Source organism: Staurois parvus, unplaced genomic scaffold (genome assembly GCF_062004578.1).
Source record: "Staurois parvus isolate SC_StPar_1 unplaced genomic scaffold, SC_StPar_1.0 ptg001482l, whole genome shotgun sequence".
Classification (NCBI taxonomy): Eukaryota; Metazoa; Chordata; class Amphibia; order Anura; family Ranidae; genus Staurois; species Staurois parvus.
In genome coordinates, this window is record NW_028319278.1 from 809,975 (window position 1) to 830,690 (window position 20,716).

Consider the following 20,716-nt stretch of genomic DNA (forward strand, 5'->3'; position numbering starts at 1 on the left):
GGGGGGAGGCTAGATGGGGAGGTAGATTGTAAGTTGACTATGTCCTTGCGGATTGCGTCAATCTTGTTGTTGAGATGAGTGGCAATCTCGTGGGCGGTAAGTGAGGTACTGAGTGGAGGAGGGGGGGGGAGAGAGCAGGGAGTTGAAGGTGGAGAAGAGTCGGCGAGGGCAGGTGGAGAGGGTGTTGATCAGGTTAATGAAGTAGACCTGCTTGGCGGCGTGGAGGTGTAGGTGAGGAAGGCAGATTTGTAGAGGGAAAACGCAAGAGGGGACTTGGTTTTGCGCCATAGTCTCTCCAGCGCACGACTGCGACGTTTGAGGCATTTAGTATGGTCGTTCTGCCATGGTTGGAGCAGTCTAGGTTTGATGTTGCGTGTGGTTAGGGGTGCCAGAGAGTCTAGGGTAGCTGATAGTGAGTCGTTGTACGCGGTGGTGGCTAGGTCAGGACATGACAGTGGAAGGATGCTGTCGTGTAAGCGGTCAGCAGCCGAGTGGAGTGGGGCCGGTGGAGGTTGCGGAGGTTGCGGCTGGTGATGGTTTGGCGCACTGGGGGGGGGGAGTTAGGGGAAGGGGAGGTGGAGAACGTGAGGAGGTGGTGGTCGGAGAGAGGGAAGGGGGTGTAAGTGGTTGAGGGTACAGAGGTGGGAGAAGACGAGGTCCAGGGTGTTCCCATTGATGTGGGTGGAGGATTGAGTGTATTGTGTGAGTGTGAAGGAGGAGGTTAGGTGGAGGAGTTGGGAGGTAGCTGGGGTGTTATCGTTGATGGGGATGTTGAAGTCCCCGAGGATGATGGTCGGTAGCTCAGAGGAGAGGAAGAAGGGAAGCCAGACGGCGAAGTCGTCCAGGAAGCGGGGTATGGATCCGGGGGGCCTGTAGATCACTGCGATCCTTAGGGGGGTGGGTGAGAAGAGCCGGATGCAGTGAGCCTCGAAGGAGGAGAAGGTTAGGGAGGGGGGGTTAGGGAGGACCTGGAAGGTGCTCAGCGGTGATAGGAGCAGGCCGACACCACCACCTTTGTGACCGTTCAGTCTTGGTGAATGAGACCAGACGAGACCTCCATGGGAGAGTGCCGCAGGGGAGGTAGAGTCAGTGGCCTGTACCCAGGTTTCGGTGATGGCTAGGAGGTTGAGGGAGCGGGAGATGAAGAGGTCATGGATGGCAGTTAGTTTGTTGCAGACCGAACGGGCGTTCAGAAGTGCAACCGAGAGAGGGGGGATGGATGCGGGGAGGAGGTGCACAGGTATGAGGTTGAGGGGGTTGCGGCAGCTGGCGGGAGCAGGGGGGTCCCTGGAGGGGGGGTTCCTGGAGGGGGGGTGAGGTGGTGAGGGGCCAGGGTTCGGGGAGATGTCCCTAGCGGATAGGAGAAGGAGAAGGGTGAGGAGGGTGGCATGGGAATGGGAGGTGCAGGAGCGTGTGGGTCTGGTAGTGGTGGCACGTGGGTCGACGGGGGAGTGGAGTACCAGGAGGAGGTGGTGAGTGCCGTAGTGGGGAGAGGGCAGAAGTGAAGGGGCAATGTAGAGCTGTTTTGGGGGGGTGGGCGGGTAGAGGGAGGGGATTTTTGGGATGGAGGAGAGGAAAACAAGGAGGAGAAGTGCAGGTGGCATGCTGGGGTGAGTGCAGTGCTGTTCGGGTCAGGGGAGGTGAAGGGATACGGGTCAGGGCGAGGTGATGTGGAGAGTCTGTATCACCGTGGAGGAGTCCACTAGAGTCCTTCTGTAGGGGGAGAGTGGGAGTAAAGGGCAGCAGCTGGCTGGCTGCAATCTGTGGGTGCAGTATGCTGGCGTCCGAGGGGTCTTCAGTGGGTCCGGTGGATCGGCGAGTGGAGGGGTTGTAGGGTGCAATGTCTGGGGGTGTTGGTAGGCACGGCGTCTGGTGATGCTGGCGGCTCGGTGGCTGGAGATGTTGAGGCCGGGCGTTAGGTGCTGAGGGCTCGGTGTCGGGAAGCGCAGAAGGCGCTGAAGGCAGTTTTATGTTGAGCGACTTGAGCTGAAGGCAGTTTTATGTTGAGCCTTAGATCATACACTTGATAAATCTCATACAGTCAAACTTAAATCCCCTACCAAATTAAGCTGTGAATTTTATATCGCTACAATTTAATTGACAAATGGAGAAAAGCCAATCCCACCTCTACAGACTATTCCCATTTTTCTAGAGCTCGTAATCATTATTCTTGTACGGACTATATTTTCCTTCCCTTGGAAATGCTATCCAAACTCCATTCAGCCAAAACTGTAGTGATGCTTTGGTTGGACCACAACCCTATGTTGCTGATGTTTTTTAATTTGACGGTCAAACTGGCCAAACCACATTGGCGTCTAAATGGGTCCCTACTTAGTAATGAGTCCTATTGTTTGGAAGTAGTGGAATACTTTTGCAATTAATAAAGCAACAGATAAGTCCCTGCTATTAATTGGGCAGCCCATAAAGCCTCTGTTAGAGGTCTCTTTATCCAAGAGTCTAAAGAATATGAGGCCTTAGTCGCCCAACATAAAACTGCCCCAAACTCTGACCTGTTATTTAAAGTAGAGCAAGCTCATTTAGAACTTAACCGCTGCCTGACCACAAAAGCCGAAAAACAACAATGTTAGATGCATCATAAATTCTCCATGTCGCAGGATAGACCAGGTTCTCTTTTCACACATAAACTCACCCCTAAACATATTCACAGTGATTCCCAAACCTAGGCTCACAGGGGGGGGTCATATCACTTGGGATCCTAGAAGATCCTTTGGGAGTTTCATGACTTTTATGCTATCCAATATGGTCAACCCCAGCCTGTTGATCCTTCCTCAATTCAATATTTTTTGGAGACTTTGCGTCTTCCACCCTCAGCAAGGCCCATAGAGAACTTATGGAACAACCTATTACTGACGCGCAGCTTAGCAAAGTCATTAACCACCTCCTGTCCGGCCTTTGTATATAAACGGCCAGATGGTGGCAGTGCAGGGGTGGGTGACCATTTATAAATGGCCTCTCCGCCCCCTGCTTGTGCGCGCTCCCTGTGAGCACGCAGCAACGCGATCCGGTGCCTGCTGTGTCCTCCGGACACAGTGGAACACCAATCGTTATATGGGACCTCTCTGCGAGGTCCCGATCAGTGATCACATGCAGAGTAATATCAAGATGTCACTTCTGACATCATTGCTTACTACATGTGAAATCTGTGAATAATCACAGAGATCACATGGTACAGGGCTATTCACAACAGCCTTGTACCATGTGACAAACTGTGACCAATCACAGCTCACACAGTATTTCTCAATGGCTGCAATAATGCAGCCAGAAAGGAGAAATGATTAGTATCAGTATAAAACAAACAAAAAAAAAATTGTCATAACCCCCCACAAGTAGTACAGTGTTACCATGGTGACACTGTACTGCTAGGGTGACAGTATGTAAAAACAAAAAAACATAAATAATAATATAAAAAAAAATAAAAATGTAAAAAATTTTTTTTTTTAAATTATAATTTTTGGTTATAAAATAATTTGTTTTTTTTTTTACTAAAATGATAACTGACTACATTTTGGCCAATATTTATGATGAAATATTATTTATTTGCAAAATTGTATAAGAAAAACACTTTTTTTCAAAATTGTTGGACGTTTCCATTTATATATATAAAAAAAAAAATCCCAGCGGGGAATAAATACCACCAAAATAAAGCTTTACCTGTCTCAAAAAAATGCTAAAAAACTCATATAGGTACAATGTTGCATGACCGCGCAATTGTCATTCAAAGTGTGATAGCGCTGAAAGCTGAAAATTGGCCTGGACTGGAAGGGAGGAAAAGTGTCCGGACTAGAAGGGGGGAAAGTGTCCGGACTGGAAGGGGGGGAAAGTGTCCGGACTGGAAGGGGGGGAAGAGTCCGGACTGGAGGGGGGGAAAGTGTCCGGACTGGAAGAGGGGGGGAAGTGTACGGACTGGAAGGGGGGGGGGAGTGTCCAGACTGGAATGGGGGTGAAAGTGTCCGGACTGGAAGGGGGGGAAAGCGCCCGGACTGGAAGGGGGGGAAAGCGCCCGGACTGGAAGGGGGGGAAAGCGCCCGGACTGGAAGGGGGGGAAAGTGTCCGGACTGGAAGGGGGGGAAAGTGTCCGGACTGGAAGGGAGGGAAAGTGTCCGGACTAGAAGGGGGGAAAGTGTCCGGACTGGAAGGGGGGGAAAGTGTCCGGACTGGAAGGGGGGGAAGAGTCCGGACTGGAGGGGGGGAAAGTGTCCGGACTGGAAGAGGGGGGGAAGTGTACGGACTGGAAGGGGGGGGGGAGCGTCCAGACTGGAATGGGGGTGAAAGTGTCCGGACTGGAAGGGGGGGAAAGCGCCCGGACTGGAAGGGGGGGAAAGCGCCCGGACTGGAAGGGGGGGAAAGCGCCCGGACTGGAAGGGGGGGAAAGCGTCCTGACTGGAAGGGGGGGAAAGCGTCCGGACTGGAAGGGGGTGAAAGCGTCTTGACTGGAAGGGGGGGAAAGCGTCCGGACTGGAAGGGGGGGAAAGTGTCCGGACTGGAAGGGGGGGAAAGCGTCCTGACTGGAAGGGGGGGAAAGCGTCCGGACTGGAAGGGGGGGAAAGTGTCCGGACTGGAAGGGGGGGAAAGTGTCCACTGGAAGGGGGGGAAAGTGTCCGGACTGGAAGGGGGGGAAAGTGCCCGGACTGGAAGGGGGGGAAAGTGTCCGGACTGGAAGGGGGGGAAAGTGTCCGGACTGGAAGGGGGGGAAAGTGCCCGGACTGGAAGGGGGGGAAAGTGTCCGGACTGGAAGGGGGGGAAAGTGTCCGGACTGGAAGGGGGGGAAAGTGTCCGGACTGGAAGGGGGGGAAAGTGTCCGGACTGGAAGGGGGGGAAAGTGTCCGGACTGGAAGGGGGGGAGTGTCCGGACTGGAAGGGGGGGGGAAGTGTTCGGACTGGAAGGGGGGGAAAGTGTCCGGACTGGAAGGGGGTGAAAGTGTCCGGACTGGAAGGGGGTGAAAGTGTCTGGACTGGAAGGGGGGGGGAGTGTCCGGACTGGAAGGGGGGGTGTCCAGACTGGAAGGGGGGGAAAGTGTCCGGACTGGAAGGGGGGGAAAGTGTCCGGACTGGAAGGGGGGGAAAGTGTCCACTGGAAGGGGGGGAAAGTGCCCGGACTGGAAGGGGGGGGAAAGTGTCCGGACTGGAAGGGGGTGAAAGTGTCCGGACTGGAAGGGGGGGAAAGTGTTCGGACTGGAAGGGGGGGAAAGTGTCCGGACTGGAAGGGGGGGAAAGTGTCCGGACTGGAAGGGGGGGGGAGTGTCCGGACTGGAAGGGGGGGGGAAGTGTTCGGACTGGAAGGGGGGGAAAGTGTCCGGACTGGAAGGGGGGGGAGTGTCCGGACTGGAAGGGGGGGGTGTCCGGACTGGAAGGGGGGGAAAGTGTCCGGACTGGAAGTGGTTAAATTGCTATCGTCACATAATTTCCCGTCTTCCAAATGACTATTATAAAACTTTTTGCAAACACCTTCTCCCCCATATGACTCTTTATTTTAATTCTTTTAGAGGGGAGGGTGTGATTACTTTAGACGAGAACAAAGCATATATCAGTGTCATTCCCAAACCTAATAAAGACTCTACTGATGTTAACAATTATCGCACATTTCATTAATTAATTGTGACCTGAAAATTCTAACAAAACTCCTGGTTTTGCGCCTTAATTCCTTTATGTCACAGTACATTTATAAGGAGCAGTGGAGTTTCATCTCGGGTCATCAAACACTGGATCAGATTCGCCGGTCTATCACTCTGATCTCGCTCACCATATAGTACAATGACGGACACAAGGCGGTTCTCTCATTCTGGGAGGATGTCATATGACGTCCTCCCACTCTAAACGCGCATGCATGGCTGTGAAAGCACGCAGCGGGGCGATCGGTGGTGCGCTGTGTCTGAAGGACACAGCGGATCACCGATCAATGGAAAGAGCCGAAGATGTCGGCTTGGTCATGTGATCAGCTGTGTCCAATCACAGCTGATCACATGTAAATAGGGAAATGCCGGTTATCTGCATTTCTCTGCTCACGAGCTGTCACGCTGACAGAGGAGAGGAGCGTAGAGCCGGTAATCGGCATTCCTCGGACGGGACATCTACACTGATCATCAGAGCACTGATGATCAGTGTGCCCTGATGATAAGTGTAGCCCCAGCAGTGCCACCTGTCAGTGTCCATCAGTGCCAGCTGTCAGTGCTCATCCATGCCACCTGCCAGTGCCCATCAGTGCCACAATGCCACATATAAGTGCCCATCTGAGCTTCTTTTCAGTTTTACCTATCAGTGCCAGTCAGTGCCACCTATCAATGCCAGTCAGTGCTACATATCAGTGCTTCCAGTCAGTGCCGCCTATCAGTGCTCATCAGTGCTGCCTATCAGTGCCGCCTAACAGTGCCAGTCAGTGCCGCCTAACAGTGCCAATCAGTGCTGCCTAACAGTGCCAGTCCGTGCCAACTAACAGTGCCAGTCCGTGCCAACTAACAGTGCCAGTCAGTGCCGCCTATCAGTGCTGCCTTTCAGTGCCCATCAGTGATGCCTGTTAATGTCCATCAGTGCCACCTACCAGTGCTTCCTCATCAGTGCCCATCAGTGCCACCTATCAGTGTCCATCAGTGCAGCCTATCAGTGCCCATCACTGCAGCCTCATTAGTGTACATCAGTGAAGGAGAAAAATCACTTATTTACAAAATTTTCAGTGGTTTTTGATTTGTTTAGCAAAAAATAAAAAACCCCGAGGTGATTAAATACCACCAAAAGAAAGCTCTGTCACAAAAAAATGATAAAAATTTCATATGGGTACAGTGTTGCATGACCGCGCAATTGTCATTCATAATGTGACAGCGCTGAAAGCTGAAAATTTGGCCTGGGCAGGAAGGGGGTAGAAGTGCCCGGTAGGTTTGAGGTTAAATAGCTTAATTTGGGGGTATTTGTATACTTCCTTCGGATTTGGTCCTACGTTTCTTGCTTTTTTGCATCTGTTATATCATAATCCCTCGGCTCAAGTTTCCATTAGAGGTTATAGATCCCCTGTGTCCCCAATTTGACGCAGCACCAGACAGGGTTGTCCACTTTCCCCATTGGTTTTCACCCTGGCGATCGAACCCTTAGCTATGGCAATCCGTTCCCATCCTCAAATCCATGGCATCCATTGTGGACAGCAGGAACATAAATGTGCCCTAATTGCTGACGATGTCCTTATGTATATAACCCCCCCTTTGATCGCTGCACCTAACCTACTGTCTCTGTTGTACCAATTTTCTGCTCTTACTGGGATGTCCCTAAACTCCCAAAAAACAACAGTCCTTAACATTTTTTTACCCGTTCCTGTAGAACGGCAGCTCATAAATACTTATGACTTGCAATGGGCAAGTAACTCATTACCCTATTTAGGAATCCACTTATCTGCTTCAGTCAAGACCCTCTATCAAGCGAATTATTCTCCCCTCTTTAAAAAAAAACTTATAGATCTTCGCCGTTGGACCGACTACTCCTTGTCTTGGTTTGGGAGAGTCAACTAGATTAAAATGACATTTTTGCTCCGATTGCTATATTATTTTAGAACCTTGCCAATACCAATTCTGAGACGGGAGCTGCAGCATCTACAAGCTGAGATATTCTCCACTTTGTTTGGAACAATAGAAGACCTCGGATGAACCAAAAGACATTATATGCCTCCTAAACCGCAAGGTGGGATTGGCCTTCCTAATCTTCATGTGTATTTCCAAGCCGCTCAAATTGCCCAGCTGGCCTGCACCACTGCTAATGGATCTACCCCTCCCTTGGTTTCTAGCAAAGCTCTTTCCTGTCACCCCCTAGCAGTCGGCTCATTACTTTAGCTTCCTAATTGATCGCGCCCTCCTATACTATGCCCTACTTTGTCGCATTCTTTGACGGTCTGGGACAAAGTATGTCATTGCAAATCATTAGCATCTCCACATAACCCCTGGCTCTGATCTTTTGTAACCCTGAATTTGTACCTGGTTTAGTGCTTGCCCATTTTCAATGGTGGATCAATAAAGGATTGTTGCAGATATGTGACTACCTTAACCATTAGCCGCCCGGCCAATGGCCGTTTGGCGGCTTCAGTTGTGTATCTGCATTCCGGGTGCACGCCATTTGGCGTGCTCCCGCACATGCGCCGTTTGCGCTAATGCAGAGCGGCGCAGCAGTGCGATCTGTCAGCTGCCGTGCACCTTGGACACGGACGATGACAGATCCGAGTACCGGCTCCCGTTGCCGGTACCATGTGACCTGCCGTGACCAATCACAGCAGGTCACATGACAGTTGTATACAATGGATGGCTTCATTTATGATGCCATCCATTGTATACTAGTGCCTAGCTGTGAATGGTCACAGCTAATCACATGCACATGTCATGTGATTAGCTGTGACCAAATCACAGCTCAGCACAAAAAAAAAAAAAAAAAGCTGAATGAATCGATTTCATTCAGGTAAATGCTTGCTTATAGCAAAGTAATTCTTTGCTATAAGCAAATTGTGTAAAAAAAAAAAAATACAGATCACTTCCCCAAAGTAGTACAATGTTACTATGGTAACATTGCACTACTTTGGTCAAAGTAAAATATGAAAAAAATAATCTTAAAAAAAATAAAAAAAAATGTAATAAAAAATTAAATATAATAAAAAAATTAAAAAAAATTAAAAAAAAAAAAATATATATATTTTTTTCATACTGTCACCAGTCAGTGTCGCTGTTCACCGCCATGCCAGTTATATGATGACGCTGTACTGCACTGGTGACAGTATGTAAAAAAAAAAATTGTGAAAATAATTTTTTTAATTTTTTCATTTTCCGAAAAATTATGACAAAAAAATACAACTTCAAAACACTCGCCATGCCTCTTATGAAGTACGTTGGACTGTCTACTCTGCAAAAAGGGGTCATTTGGGGGATATCTGTACTGTCCTGACATTTGGGGGATATCTGTACTGTCCTGACATTTGGTGGATATCTGTACCGTCCTGACATTTGGGGGATATCTGTACCGTCCTGACATTTGGGGGATATCTGTACTGTCCTGACATTTGGGGGATATCTGTACTGTCCTGACATTTGGGGGATATCTGTACTGTTCTGACATTCTTGGACCTCAAGAAATTAGATTGGCTGTCAGTACTTCAGGATTGATCAATATTCAGATCTATCCCATAGTTTGTGAACTCTATAACTTTCCTACAAACTAAATAATACATCCTAATTTGGGTTATTTTCACCAAAGACATGTAGCAGAATACATCTCGGCCTAAATTTATGAAGAACAATTATTTATTTGTAAACTTTTATAACAGAAACAAAGAAAAATGTGGTTTTTTTTCAAAATTTTTGGTCTTTTTTTGTTAATTTAGCAAAAAATAAAAACCCCAGCGGTGATTAAATACCACCAAAAGAAAGCTCTAGTTGTGTGAAGAAAATGATAAAATTTTAGTTTGGGTACAATGTTGTATGACCGCGCAATTGTCATTCAAAGTGTGAGAGCGCTGAAACCTGAAAAATGGCCTGGGAGGGAAGGGGTAAAATTGCACGGTATTGAAACGGTTAAGGGTGACGGAATACACTCTTTACAGTATTTGAAAAAAGTTCAGAAATCTTCAGATACAACGAGATTGCTTCATTTATCCACTCCAAGCTGACTTCATTGGATGAAATCCCTTACTTACTAATTTTGAACCTTTGTCAGAATAGGGATTTCCCTAGAGGCCGTGTCTCCATAGCATATGCTCTCCTCACTGACCAGAACTGTAAGCTCCCTATATGGAGCATTGGGAACGGGACCTGAATGTCAATTATGACCTCTTGGAGTGGCAAAATATTTCCATCAATACTACCCTAATTGAAGCAAATTATAAAACATTGTTAAGATGGAACTTGGTCCCTACTCGGACTGCGAGGATGCATCCATCCGCTTCAGCGATATGTTTCCGGCGTTGCGGCTAGGTGGGTTCTGTTTCACATCTGATGGCAATGTCTGATAGCAACCAGATTTTGGATTTTCATCTTAATTTCATCAGTTTGATGATGGGGGTTAATGTTCACAGATCCCCAGAGATGGCTCTCTTTCATAAATTCCCGGATAATGTTCCCAGAAAGTCCCATAAATTGATCATCTGTATGTTGTTGACAGCGAGAATTACTATAGCTAGACGTTGGAAGCAATCGGTTATCCCCCTTGACTAGGTTATTGAACTGGATTAGGATTAACCACTTCCCGCCCACCATATAAGGAAATGACGAGCGGGCGGAGGTTCTCTCATTCTGGGAGGACATCATATGACATCCTCCCACTCTAACTGCATGTGTGCGCTCCCGGGGGCATGTGATCGGTGGTGTACTGTGTCCCAGCTAGGTGGCCCAATAACTACAGAGATCTTAATCTCCTGTTCAATGTTTGTCAGGGTCCTGTCCATGGCAGGAGTTCTGGAAGATCTGGCATTTCTGCCAGTACTCTACATGGCCGCAGAAGTACACATCAGCCTCAGTCTGGTGCCAGATGGCCTATATAAGGAGGCTTGTCACTTCCTCTAGTTGCTGGATGATCTCTAGCTCCCCGTGCCCTGTTCCTGGTTCCAGTGGTTCTGACTTGTGATTTTGCTGTTATCGACTTGGCTTGCTACTGGACCTGTCTACTTTGATTTACCTCTGATCTGACCTTGGCTTGGCTTACAGATACTCTCTCTCTTGCTCCTCTGTGAATGACCTCGGCTTTCCCATCTGACTACGTCCGCTCTGATTCCCACCTGGTACCTGACCTTGGCTTGAACCGACTACCCAGTAAACATCTAAATCCCGGAAAAGCTTACTTACCACGCACAGGCGCCTCCTGTCTGCAGACCTATCTCCGTGCACCACCTGTGCTTCTGAGTGGACCACCAACCAGCACTCCTACAGGTGACCTGTGCAACTTTGGCCCTGACTCCCGCTGGCCCACTCTCAGGGGAGTCCGGAACTTAACCGCAAGGGAAGCCCTCTCTCCATTGGCCTCCATCACCAGGTACGTGATAGTGTTCTATGTCTGATAAACTTTGCTGTTTGCGTTGTGCTATAATATATACTTTTTGACAGGATATTGTTCATTAGTATTACTTGTTACTCGAAAAAATGTGCAATAAAAATTATTGGAATATGAAATTTAAAATTGGACTATCTTGGAGGATTGCAGGGTGTTGTTACAATATAGCATGTATATAATTACCATGTTTAATGACACGTTGGATTCGGATTTTGATTCCTTGCTCATCTGTGGCAGTTTTCTTATCTAAACTGACTGTGATTGGGTTTCCTTGGCTCTGGATGGTAATTTGGGTTTGGCTTCCATTGTTTGCCTCCTCCAGCTCCAGGTTTGCCATCTTATTGAAGGGAGCCATATTCTCTCCATGTTCATATCTCCATTCCACCATCTTACCGATGAGCTCAGCTTCCCGCTCTCTGTTTTGTTTTTCTTTCTCCGCTTCCCGCTCTTTGTTTATTTTCTCTTTCTCCGCTTCCCGCTCTTTGTATTGTTTCTCTTTCTCAGCTTCCCGTTCTCTGTATTGTTTTTCTTTCTCAGCTTCCCGTTCTCTGTATTGTTTTTCTTTCTCCGCTTCCCGCTCTCTGTATTGTTTTTTTTTCTCTGCTTCCCGCTCTCTGTATTGTTTTTTTTTCTCCGCTTCCCGTTCTCTGTATTGTTTTTTTTTCTCAGCTTCCCGTTCTCTGTTTTTTTTTTCTTCCTCAGCTGCCCGCTCTCTGTTTTTATTTTCTTTGATGCGGTTTAGAATAAATTCAATTTCCCCAGACACAGACATGACATCTTTGGTGAGGCCCCCAATCCAGATGGAGGGGTTGGGTGGTTTGTAAATGACTGAGACCTGTAACTTTTTCTGGAGGTCAGATATTTTCTGAATCTCAGCTTCTTCTATTTCAGCAATGCATTCATCCATGATCACCTTCTCTGCCTGTGCATGTCCGATATGTTCTTGTAGCCATTTCTTGGTTTTCTTCAGGTTCTCCTTTTCTTCGGCGCACAGGCTGAACATCACAGGCTCAATGCCATTTTCCATATGAAAGGAGCTCAACTTTGGAACCAGCTTCTCTGTTTCTTGTTCCATTACACTTTCTACAATTAGAAGGAGAGAAATCTTCAAGTCACTAATTGGTCTAAAAAATATATACAGTTGCAAGAAAAAGTATGTGAACCCCTTGGGATTACGTGGAGTTTTGCATGAATTGGGCATAAAATGTGCTCTGAACGTCATCTAAGTCACAACAATAGAAGAACACAGTCTGCTGAACATAATACTACACAAACATTAGATGTTGCCATGGTTTAATTGCACATAACATGTAAACATTCACAGTGCAGGGAGGAAAAAGTATGTGAAGCCCTAGCTTAATGACTTCTCCCAGAGCTAATTGGAGCCAGGAGTGAGCCAACCTTGACTCCAATCAGTGTGATGATATTGGATGTGTTGCTGACACCTGTTTTGGGTTTACTGGTTTCAAGAAGCACTGTCTGATGTGAACCATGCCTCGCAGGAAAGAGCTCTCAGAAGACCTACGATCAAGAATTGTTGACTTGCATGAAGCTGGAAAGGGTTACAAAAGTATCTCCTTGAGCCTTGATGTTCATGTGTCCACGGTAAGACAGACTGTCTACAAATGGAGAAAGTTTAGCACTGTTGCTACTCTCCCTAGGCGTGGTCGTCCTGTAAAAATGACTGCAAGAGCACAGCGCAGAATGCTGCATGAGGTAAAGAAGAATCCCAGAGTGTTAGCTAAAGACCTACAGAAATCTCTGGCACATGCTAACATTTTTGTTGACACATCTACAATAAGGAAACCATTAAACAAGAATGGAGTACATGGGAGGACACCACGGAGGAAGCCATTGCTGTCCAAAAAGAAGATTGCAGCACGTTTGAAGTTTGCAAAAGAGCACCTGGATGTTCCACAGCACTACTGGCAAAATATACTGTGGACAGATGAAACCAAGATTGAGTTGTTTGGGAAGAACACACAACACTATGTGTGGAGAAAAAAAGGCACAGCACACCAACATCAAAACCTCATCCCCACTGTGAAACATGGCGGAGGGAGCATCATGGTTTGGGGCTGCTTTGCTGCCTCAGGGCCTGGACGGATTGTTGTCATTGATGGGAAAATGAATTCCAGAGTTTATCAAGACATTTTGCAGGAAAACGTACGACCATCTGTCCGCCAACTGAAGCTCCGCAGAGGATGGGTGATGCAACAGGACAATGACCCAAAGCATACAAGTCATTCAACAAAACAATGGCTGCAACAGCACAGAATACGCCTTCTGGAGTGGCCCAGTCAGAGTCCTGACCTCAACCCGATTGAAATGCTGTGGCATGACCTTAAGAGAGCGATTCACACCAGACATCCCAAGAATATTGCTACACTGAAACAGTTTTGTGAAGAGGAGTGGTCCAAAATGACTCCAGATCGTTGTGCAGGTCTGATCTGCAACTACAGGAAACGTTTGGTTGAGGTTATTGCTGCCAAAGGAGGGTCAACCAGTTATTAAGTCCAAAGGTTCACATACTTTTTCCTCCCTGCACTGTGAATGTTTACATGTTATGTGCAATTAAACCATGGCAACATCTAATGTTTGTGTAGTATTATGTTCAGCAGACTGTGTTCTTCTATTGTTGTGACTTAGATGACGTTCAGAGCACATTTTATGCCCAATTCATGCAAAACTCCACGTAATCCCAAGGGGTTCACATACTTTTTCTTGCAACTGTATATATAAAGTGAAAGACTAATTTCTGAATGTGGTTTAGACAAAATTTGGACAACAGTTATGGATTTAAGTGAAAACTCCATATTATGTTTTGATTAACGGTTCACTGACTGTAGATAACATCCTTTGTGGGTCTAAGACAGACACTTCATACAAAACACATCATCTTTTCCTCTCATTTTAGTCTGGTAAAAGAAGGTACAATGCAGACCTACAAACACCATATGGCCTACAGTTTATGGGCTTACCCGGCCATCACATCTATATGAGTTTGTTGGAAATTCTATACTAGAACCATGGCATAGCATTGATAGCATCAATGTTGAGTTGTTCACCCTTTGCAGCTATAATAGCAAGACTTCTCACAAGATTTTGGAGGATGTCTGTGGGAATTTGTGCCCATTTGTGAGATCAGGTACTGATGCTGTATGAGAAGACCTGGCTCACAATCGGTGCTCCAATTCATCCCAGTGGTGCTCAGTAGGGCTGAGGTCAGGAATCTGTGCAGGAGACTCAAGTTCCACACCGAACTGGTCAAACCATGTCTTTATGGAGCTGGCTTTGTACTTGTGGGGCAAAGTCATGCTGGAACAGAAAAGGGTCTTCCTGAAACTGCTACCACCTGGTTTAAAGAACACAATTGTCTACAATGTTTTTGTATGATGTTAACGGTACCATTGCCTGGAAAATGTTGAACTTATATACAGCTCAACATATTTTAATTTTGGCCACAGAAAACCTCCACCCAGTCCCATTGTGGAGCTGCTCAATTAAGGAGCTCCTTTTATCAGCTGCATACACGGCGAAGATAAAGAGTGTGGCCTTCACAGGTGTGATATATAATAAGCACCAATTTATATTGGGTGCCTGTGCTTTATAATACTGTTTGCATTTGTAAATGCTAAAAGTGATATCCTTTTCCCTGTCTGCCAAGTTCTTCTGATGCTTCAGGAAACATTTCTGTCATGTGTTCAATTTCGAGGATATTCCCTGCTGACTTAACACAACTCACCTTTCTGCCCAGGGGAGATGAGTTCGAGTTGGGGCAGAGCGGTCTCATCTTTCTTCTTCATACTCTCATAGAAATCATTCAGCATAGTTTGCTGGAAAATAATCACTTTTACAGTCCTAAGGGAACTGACCAGCTTTGACTTGGTGAAATCCACCATGGCATCAAGTACTGAATCAGCTGCTACCGAGCCCTTTATTCCAGCTACACCTGCATCGAATAAACATTCAAGTACATTGAGTAAATAAAACAGTCTTGATTCACTACAGATCAATACATTACAAGTGGAGAATATCAGTATATTACAGATCAACACTTTACAATTGGTCACTTTATTGGGCTCCAAGCATGTTCCATAGGAAAGCATAGGGACGGGAGACTGATATGCCCCCTTTCTCTTTAAGTCCTCTCTTTAGGAACTATGTCTGTTCTGTTCCCTATGGGACAAAGTCCATTTAGTACTTTGTCCCATGATGCTGAGTGCTTCCTAAGCCTAGCTATGAGGTTGGCCGGGCATTTTCCTTTTTGCTTCAGGGCCATCCTTCAATATAGCTAGGGAGGAGATGGCCACTTCAGACACTTGTCTCAGCTCCAAGCACTTTCCCAAGACAAGCGGCTGCAAGAGGAAAAGTGTCTAAATTGGCCATCTCCTCCCTAGCTATATTGTAGGGTGGCCCCGAAGGGAGAAGGAGGATGCATAGCTAATGATGTAGAGGACCTCAAGATCATCAAAGAGAATGCAAACAAGTAAAAATATAGGATCTTATCAAAACTGAGGTTATGGCAACTAGAAAAGACATCTTACTACAGAATAGATGGGTAACACCCAGGGGCGGACTGCCCGAGGGCCCGGGGTCAGTAGGGGACCCCATGAAATGCCCTTGGTACATTTTTCATAGGCTTTTTTGAGTTTGGGCAAGGACAAAGGGGCCCCATGATCCCCTATTGCCCTGGGGCCCCATGAGTTGTCAGTCTGCCCCTGGTAACACTCTCCTAGTTGGTGGGTGCTAGCATTTGTATAGTTAGGTTAAGTATAGCTGTGTTTCTCTGCTTAACAGAGAGTCTGTTAGGAATCTCTAGTTGGGTTCTCTGCTTAACAGAGTGCTGTGATGGATTAGTCAGGTCTACTCATGATGCTCTGGTGCTGCTGAGTTTGCCTTGAGTTCTGCCTATTTTCAGGAAGCTATGAGAGCCTTCCAGAACCTGGGAGGGAACTAGGCAAATACGCAGCCATAGCCAATTACAGGGGAGGGTGGCCCCATTGCATGCTGGGAGTGGTATTTAGGTTCTGTGAGCACACAGGGTTCAGTGTCTTTCCCTGGAGAACATTGAACCAAGCTAGGCTGGAGGCACGCCTGTCTCGCCTGGCACTTGCTCTTTGGGACTCTGTGTGCTTGATAGTCAGCTTGGGTCTGAGAAAACGGGAACACTGGCTGGTGTTCTGAAGAGCTTGTCCAATTGTTGCGACTGCATAGGACCTTGTTCAGTTCTATTACTTCTGGACTGCCACAGTCTGCCATAACAGGCCTGTACCTGAGGAGCTCAGCCCTGCAACTACTACTACTGCAAAAGGGACTTTGTTCACTCCTAAACTACTTGTTGCTACAATTCAAAGAGAAGTCTTCTAGCTGCTTTCAGCCAGGACTTCAAAAGTGCTCAACTAAGAGATCAGCTAGATGTCCACAGTGTGAATAGTTCTAATTTTGGAGTATCCTACTGAATTCCCCATCCGTATCCCCAGCTCTACATTAAAATTCCAAAAGCATACATCTCCTAGACTGGCCATTGAAGACAATGAGAGAATGGGTGTGTGTACCTGGCTGTGGAAAATACTTTGTTCTTGGCTGTGAGGCAAAGCAAAGGGAAACATGGGCAAAAATACAAGCGGCTCCTCTGGGGGTAGCACTGCAGATGGTAGGGATAAAGAAATAGAAGACAGCTTCTGTGTCCATGGATCAACTATTAATAATGGAGGATCCAACAGTCAAGACATTTGACACAGACTGGAACTTGGAAGTGCAAAGAGTGTAAGACCAGGAAATGATCTTCAAAAGTACTGATGTTTCTATAAGTGCAAAGATCAGAATTGTCTAGGTCGGGTGTCAGCAACCCGCGGCTCCAGAGCCACACGCGGCTCTTTTTCACCTTTGCTGCGGCTCTGGAGCACACTGCCCACCAGGTGACAGGCAATAGGGTTGCCGTAGCTCAGTGGTCGGCAAGCCGCGGCCTCTTTACACATTTTAATGCAGCTCTTCTGTGTGCCGGGCGCCCGCTCCCCTCCCTCCTCTCGGGCGGCCACCGCAAAAGTCAGGACTCTGCAGCTAGCCCAGCAATGGGCAAACTACGGCCCGGCGGACCTTTTAATCCGGCCCGCGGAGCGTGGCAAACATTGGCTGTCAGGATGTAGGCGGGGCAGCCAGGATGTAGGCGGGGCAGCGTGACGAACTCCTCTCCTCTCACAGTCCGCCCTGAAGACCGGAACGGCGCGGGAACACGGCGAGAGGAACGCGCGGAGCAAAGGTAAGTGAATTGACACAATATGGGGAATGAATTACTATAGGGGGGATGAATTACTATAGGGGGGATGAATTACTATATGGGGGATGAATTACTATGGGGGATGAATTACTATAGGGGGGATGAATTACTATATGGGGGATGAATTACTATAGGGGGGATGAATTACTATATGGGGGATGAATTACTATGGGGGATGAATTACTATAGGGGGGATGAATTACTATATGGGGGATGAATTACTATATGGGGGATGAATTACTATATGGGGGATGAATTACTATGGGGGATGAATTACTATATGGGGGATGAATTACTATATGGGGGATGAATTACTATATGGGGGATGAATTACTATGGGGGATGAATTACTATGGGGGATGAATTACTATATGGGGGATGAATTACTATGGGGGATGAATTACTATGGGGGATGAATTACTATGGGGGATGAATTACTATATGGGGGATGAATTACTATGGGGGATGAATTACTATGGGGAATGTATTTTCAGTTTTAAAAATGTGGCTCTCAAAATAAATTTCAATCGTGGTTTTGGCTCAGTTGAAAAAAAAGGTTGCCCACCACTGCATTAAGGTAAGAAACAATATATGCAGTGTCGGATTTGTTTTAAATGTTGCAATGGTTTTGCGGCTCCCAGTCTTTTTTTTCCCTTCGGAAACGGGTCCAAGTGGCTCTTTATGTCTTAAAGGTTGCAGACCCCTGGTCTAGGTTATGGTATCTTCTGTCACTTTCTATGGATGCCAAAGCTGGACAATGAAGAAACAAGACAGAAAAACTGATGGCCTTGATGTTAGCAAAGAATTCTAAAATTATTATACAGGCTTTTGAGGAGCAAGTCAGAGAAAAATCAGTTTTTGTTTACCAGTTCCTAAAGCAGGGAAAGCCACTGAGGTGGCTTGGTGTTTCTCACACTCCTGCAGGACATCCAGGACAAGTCTCTTGATGGATGCTCCGTTGTTTGCCCCAGCCACATGGAGAATCCATTTACAATTTCTGAGGTTTCCGGCCTGAGTGATGACATGTCCCTTGTTAGGCTGGATACCTGGAAGAAAAGGAAAGAAGTATGGTACATGGAATGGTTCCCTGGCTCCTGGAGTGCTACCATCTGTCCTGCAACCCAACCCCCACCTTCTAGCCATGTATACACAAGTCTGTTGTCACCTATCACTGCATTATCTACTCATCTGAAAACATTTTTGGCATTTGAAAAACAAAGACAGTGATGGAAAAAGAAAAAATTACCAAGTGTTCTGGCAGACTCTTCAACTTCTTTTCCAGCAGCTTCGAGAATGGCCTTAGAAAGACCTAAAAACAGAAACATTGGAAGCAACATAAACGCAGCAACAGGCCACATATACGTTCTTCAGTATTACATTTCTAAAACTAGAAAGCAAATTGACACCTCTTGGCCCCCACAGATTTACCTGCACGCATTGTGAAACTGCTGTTGGAAGAGTTGACAATAATTTCTGCTTCCTCTTTGGTTATATCTCCAGTTTTCACCTGATAAGTGACAGATCCAACTGTCATTTCATGAACATTAGGCGATGGGGTTGTCACTGCCCCAAAGAAAGCTGCAAGACAGATATGTAAATGATGACATTAAAGGAAATTCAGCCCAAGAACAAAATAGAATTTATTGCAGGTTACCAATCCTTAGATTTGGTGGCTGCATTTGTTTTCTTTTTTCAGAATGAGAACAATTTCAGAGAGCTCAAAAAATATACCTGTTGATCCTGCCAGAAATGTAGTGTCCTTTTTACACCCTGTGAGCTGAACTGGAACCACAAACAACTGTCACAGTCGGTGACCCCAATCCATTGAGAGAAGGAATGTCCAGTTGAATCAGAAGCTTAATGGAGACTGTGTGCTGAAATAGGTGTCACAGAGATGCACAGGGTGTGCTAAAAGTCACAGAAGTACACAGGATGTATTGGGGTACACGTGGAGACAAAGAGACACACAGGGGTGCACTTTGAGTCACTAGATGGCACAGGGTGCACTGAGCTACACTTGGAGAATTGGGAGAGCTAGGATGCATTGGAGTTACTAGATGACATTTGGAATTACAGGAAACAAAGAGGGGTGCACTTGGAGTCACAAGATGACAAAGAATGTACTGGGGTTCATCTGGAAACATGTGAGTGATTGGGTTCATTGGAGATACTAGATGGCAAATGGAGCATTGATGTGCACTAAGACACATGGAAGCACCCAGGGTTTACTAGAGTTACTGGATGACACAGGATGCTCTAGAGTGAACTCTAGGGGGGTACATAGGGGTGAATGTGGAGTCAGTAGATGGCACAGGAAGTACCAGGATGTACTTGGATACATGGGAGATCACAGGATATACTGGAGATACTAGATCACACAGAATGCTCTGGGGGACACTAGAGTGATATGTGGCCTACAGGGTGCACCAGAGACACTGGAACACACTGGAAACAGCACTAGCGATGCTCAAGCCCTCAGGTACACTGAAAACACAGAGGCACATTAGAGACGCGTGAGCCCTCACATACACTGGAGACACTGAGGCACTCTACAGACACTCGAGCCCTCAGGTACGCTGGAGAAATTGAGGTACTATTGATACTCAGGAACTCAGGTACACTGGAGACACTCAAGCCCTCAGGCACACTGAAGACACTGAGGCACATTAGAGACACTTGAGCCCTCACATACACTGGAGACACTGAGGCACTCTACAGACACTTGAGCCCTCACATACACTGGAGACACTGAGGCACACTGGAGACACTGAGGCACTCTACAGACACTCGAGCCCTGGAGACACTGAGGTACTATTGATACTCAGGAACTCAGGTACACTGGAGACACTGAGGTACTAGAGACACTCAAGCCCTCGGGCACACTGGACAAACTGAGGTACACTGGGGACACTGAGACTCTAGAGACACTAAAGCCCTCAGGCACATTAGAGACAATGGGGCACACTAGAGACATTCCAGCCCTGAGGCACACTGAGGACACTAAAGCACACTAGAGACACTCAAGCCCTCAGGCACACTGGAGACACTGAAACACATTAGAGACACTCAAGCCCTCAGGCATACTGGAGACACTGAGACACATTAGAGACACTCAAGCACTCAGGCACACTGGGGACATTAAAGCACACTAGAGACACTCAAGCCCTAAGGCACACTGGAGACACTGAGGCAGACTAGAGACACTCAAGCCCTAAGGCACACTGGAGACACTGAGGCACACTAGAGACACTCAAGCCCTCAGGCACACTGGAGACAATGGGGCACACTAGAGACACTGAGGCACAGGAGGCACTAAAGCTCTCAGACACACAGGAGACAATGGGGCACACTAGAGACACTCCAGTCCTCAGGCACACTGGGGACACTAAAGCACACTGGAGACACTCACGCCCT

General features: G+C 47.0%; 1 protein-coding gene across 1 annotated transcript in view; it reads right to left on the reverse strand.

Moving 5' to 3' along the window:
* The window catches only part of LOC149435685 (protein mono-ADP-ribosyltransferase PARP14-like), a 99,206-nt gene that overhangs the window by 17,811 nt on the left and 60,679 nt on the right, over positions 1 to 20,716 (reverse strand). Inside the window, exons 5-10 of the mRNA XM_089662498.1 lie at positions 18,731 to 18,880; positions 18,549 to 18,611; positions 18,169 to 18,348; positions 14,768 to 14,974; positions 11,726 to 12,105; positions 11,206 to 11,434 (exon numbers count right to left, since the gene is read on the reverse strand). Of these exons, the coding sequence (XP_089518624.1) occupies positions 11,206 to 11,434; positions 11,726 to 12,105; positions 14,768 to 14,974; positions 18,169 to 18,348; positions 18,549 to 18,611; positions 18,731 to 18,880 (1,209 nt within the window). The remainder of the gene's footprint in view (positions 1 to 11,205; positions 11,435 to 11,725; positions 12,106 to 14,767; positions 14,975 to 18,168; positions 18,349 to 18,548; positions 18,612 to 18,730; positions 18,881 to 20,716) is intronic.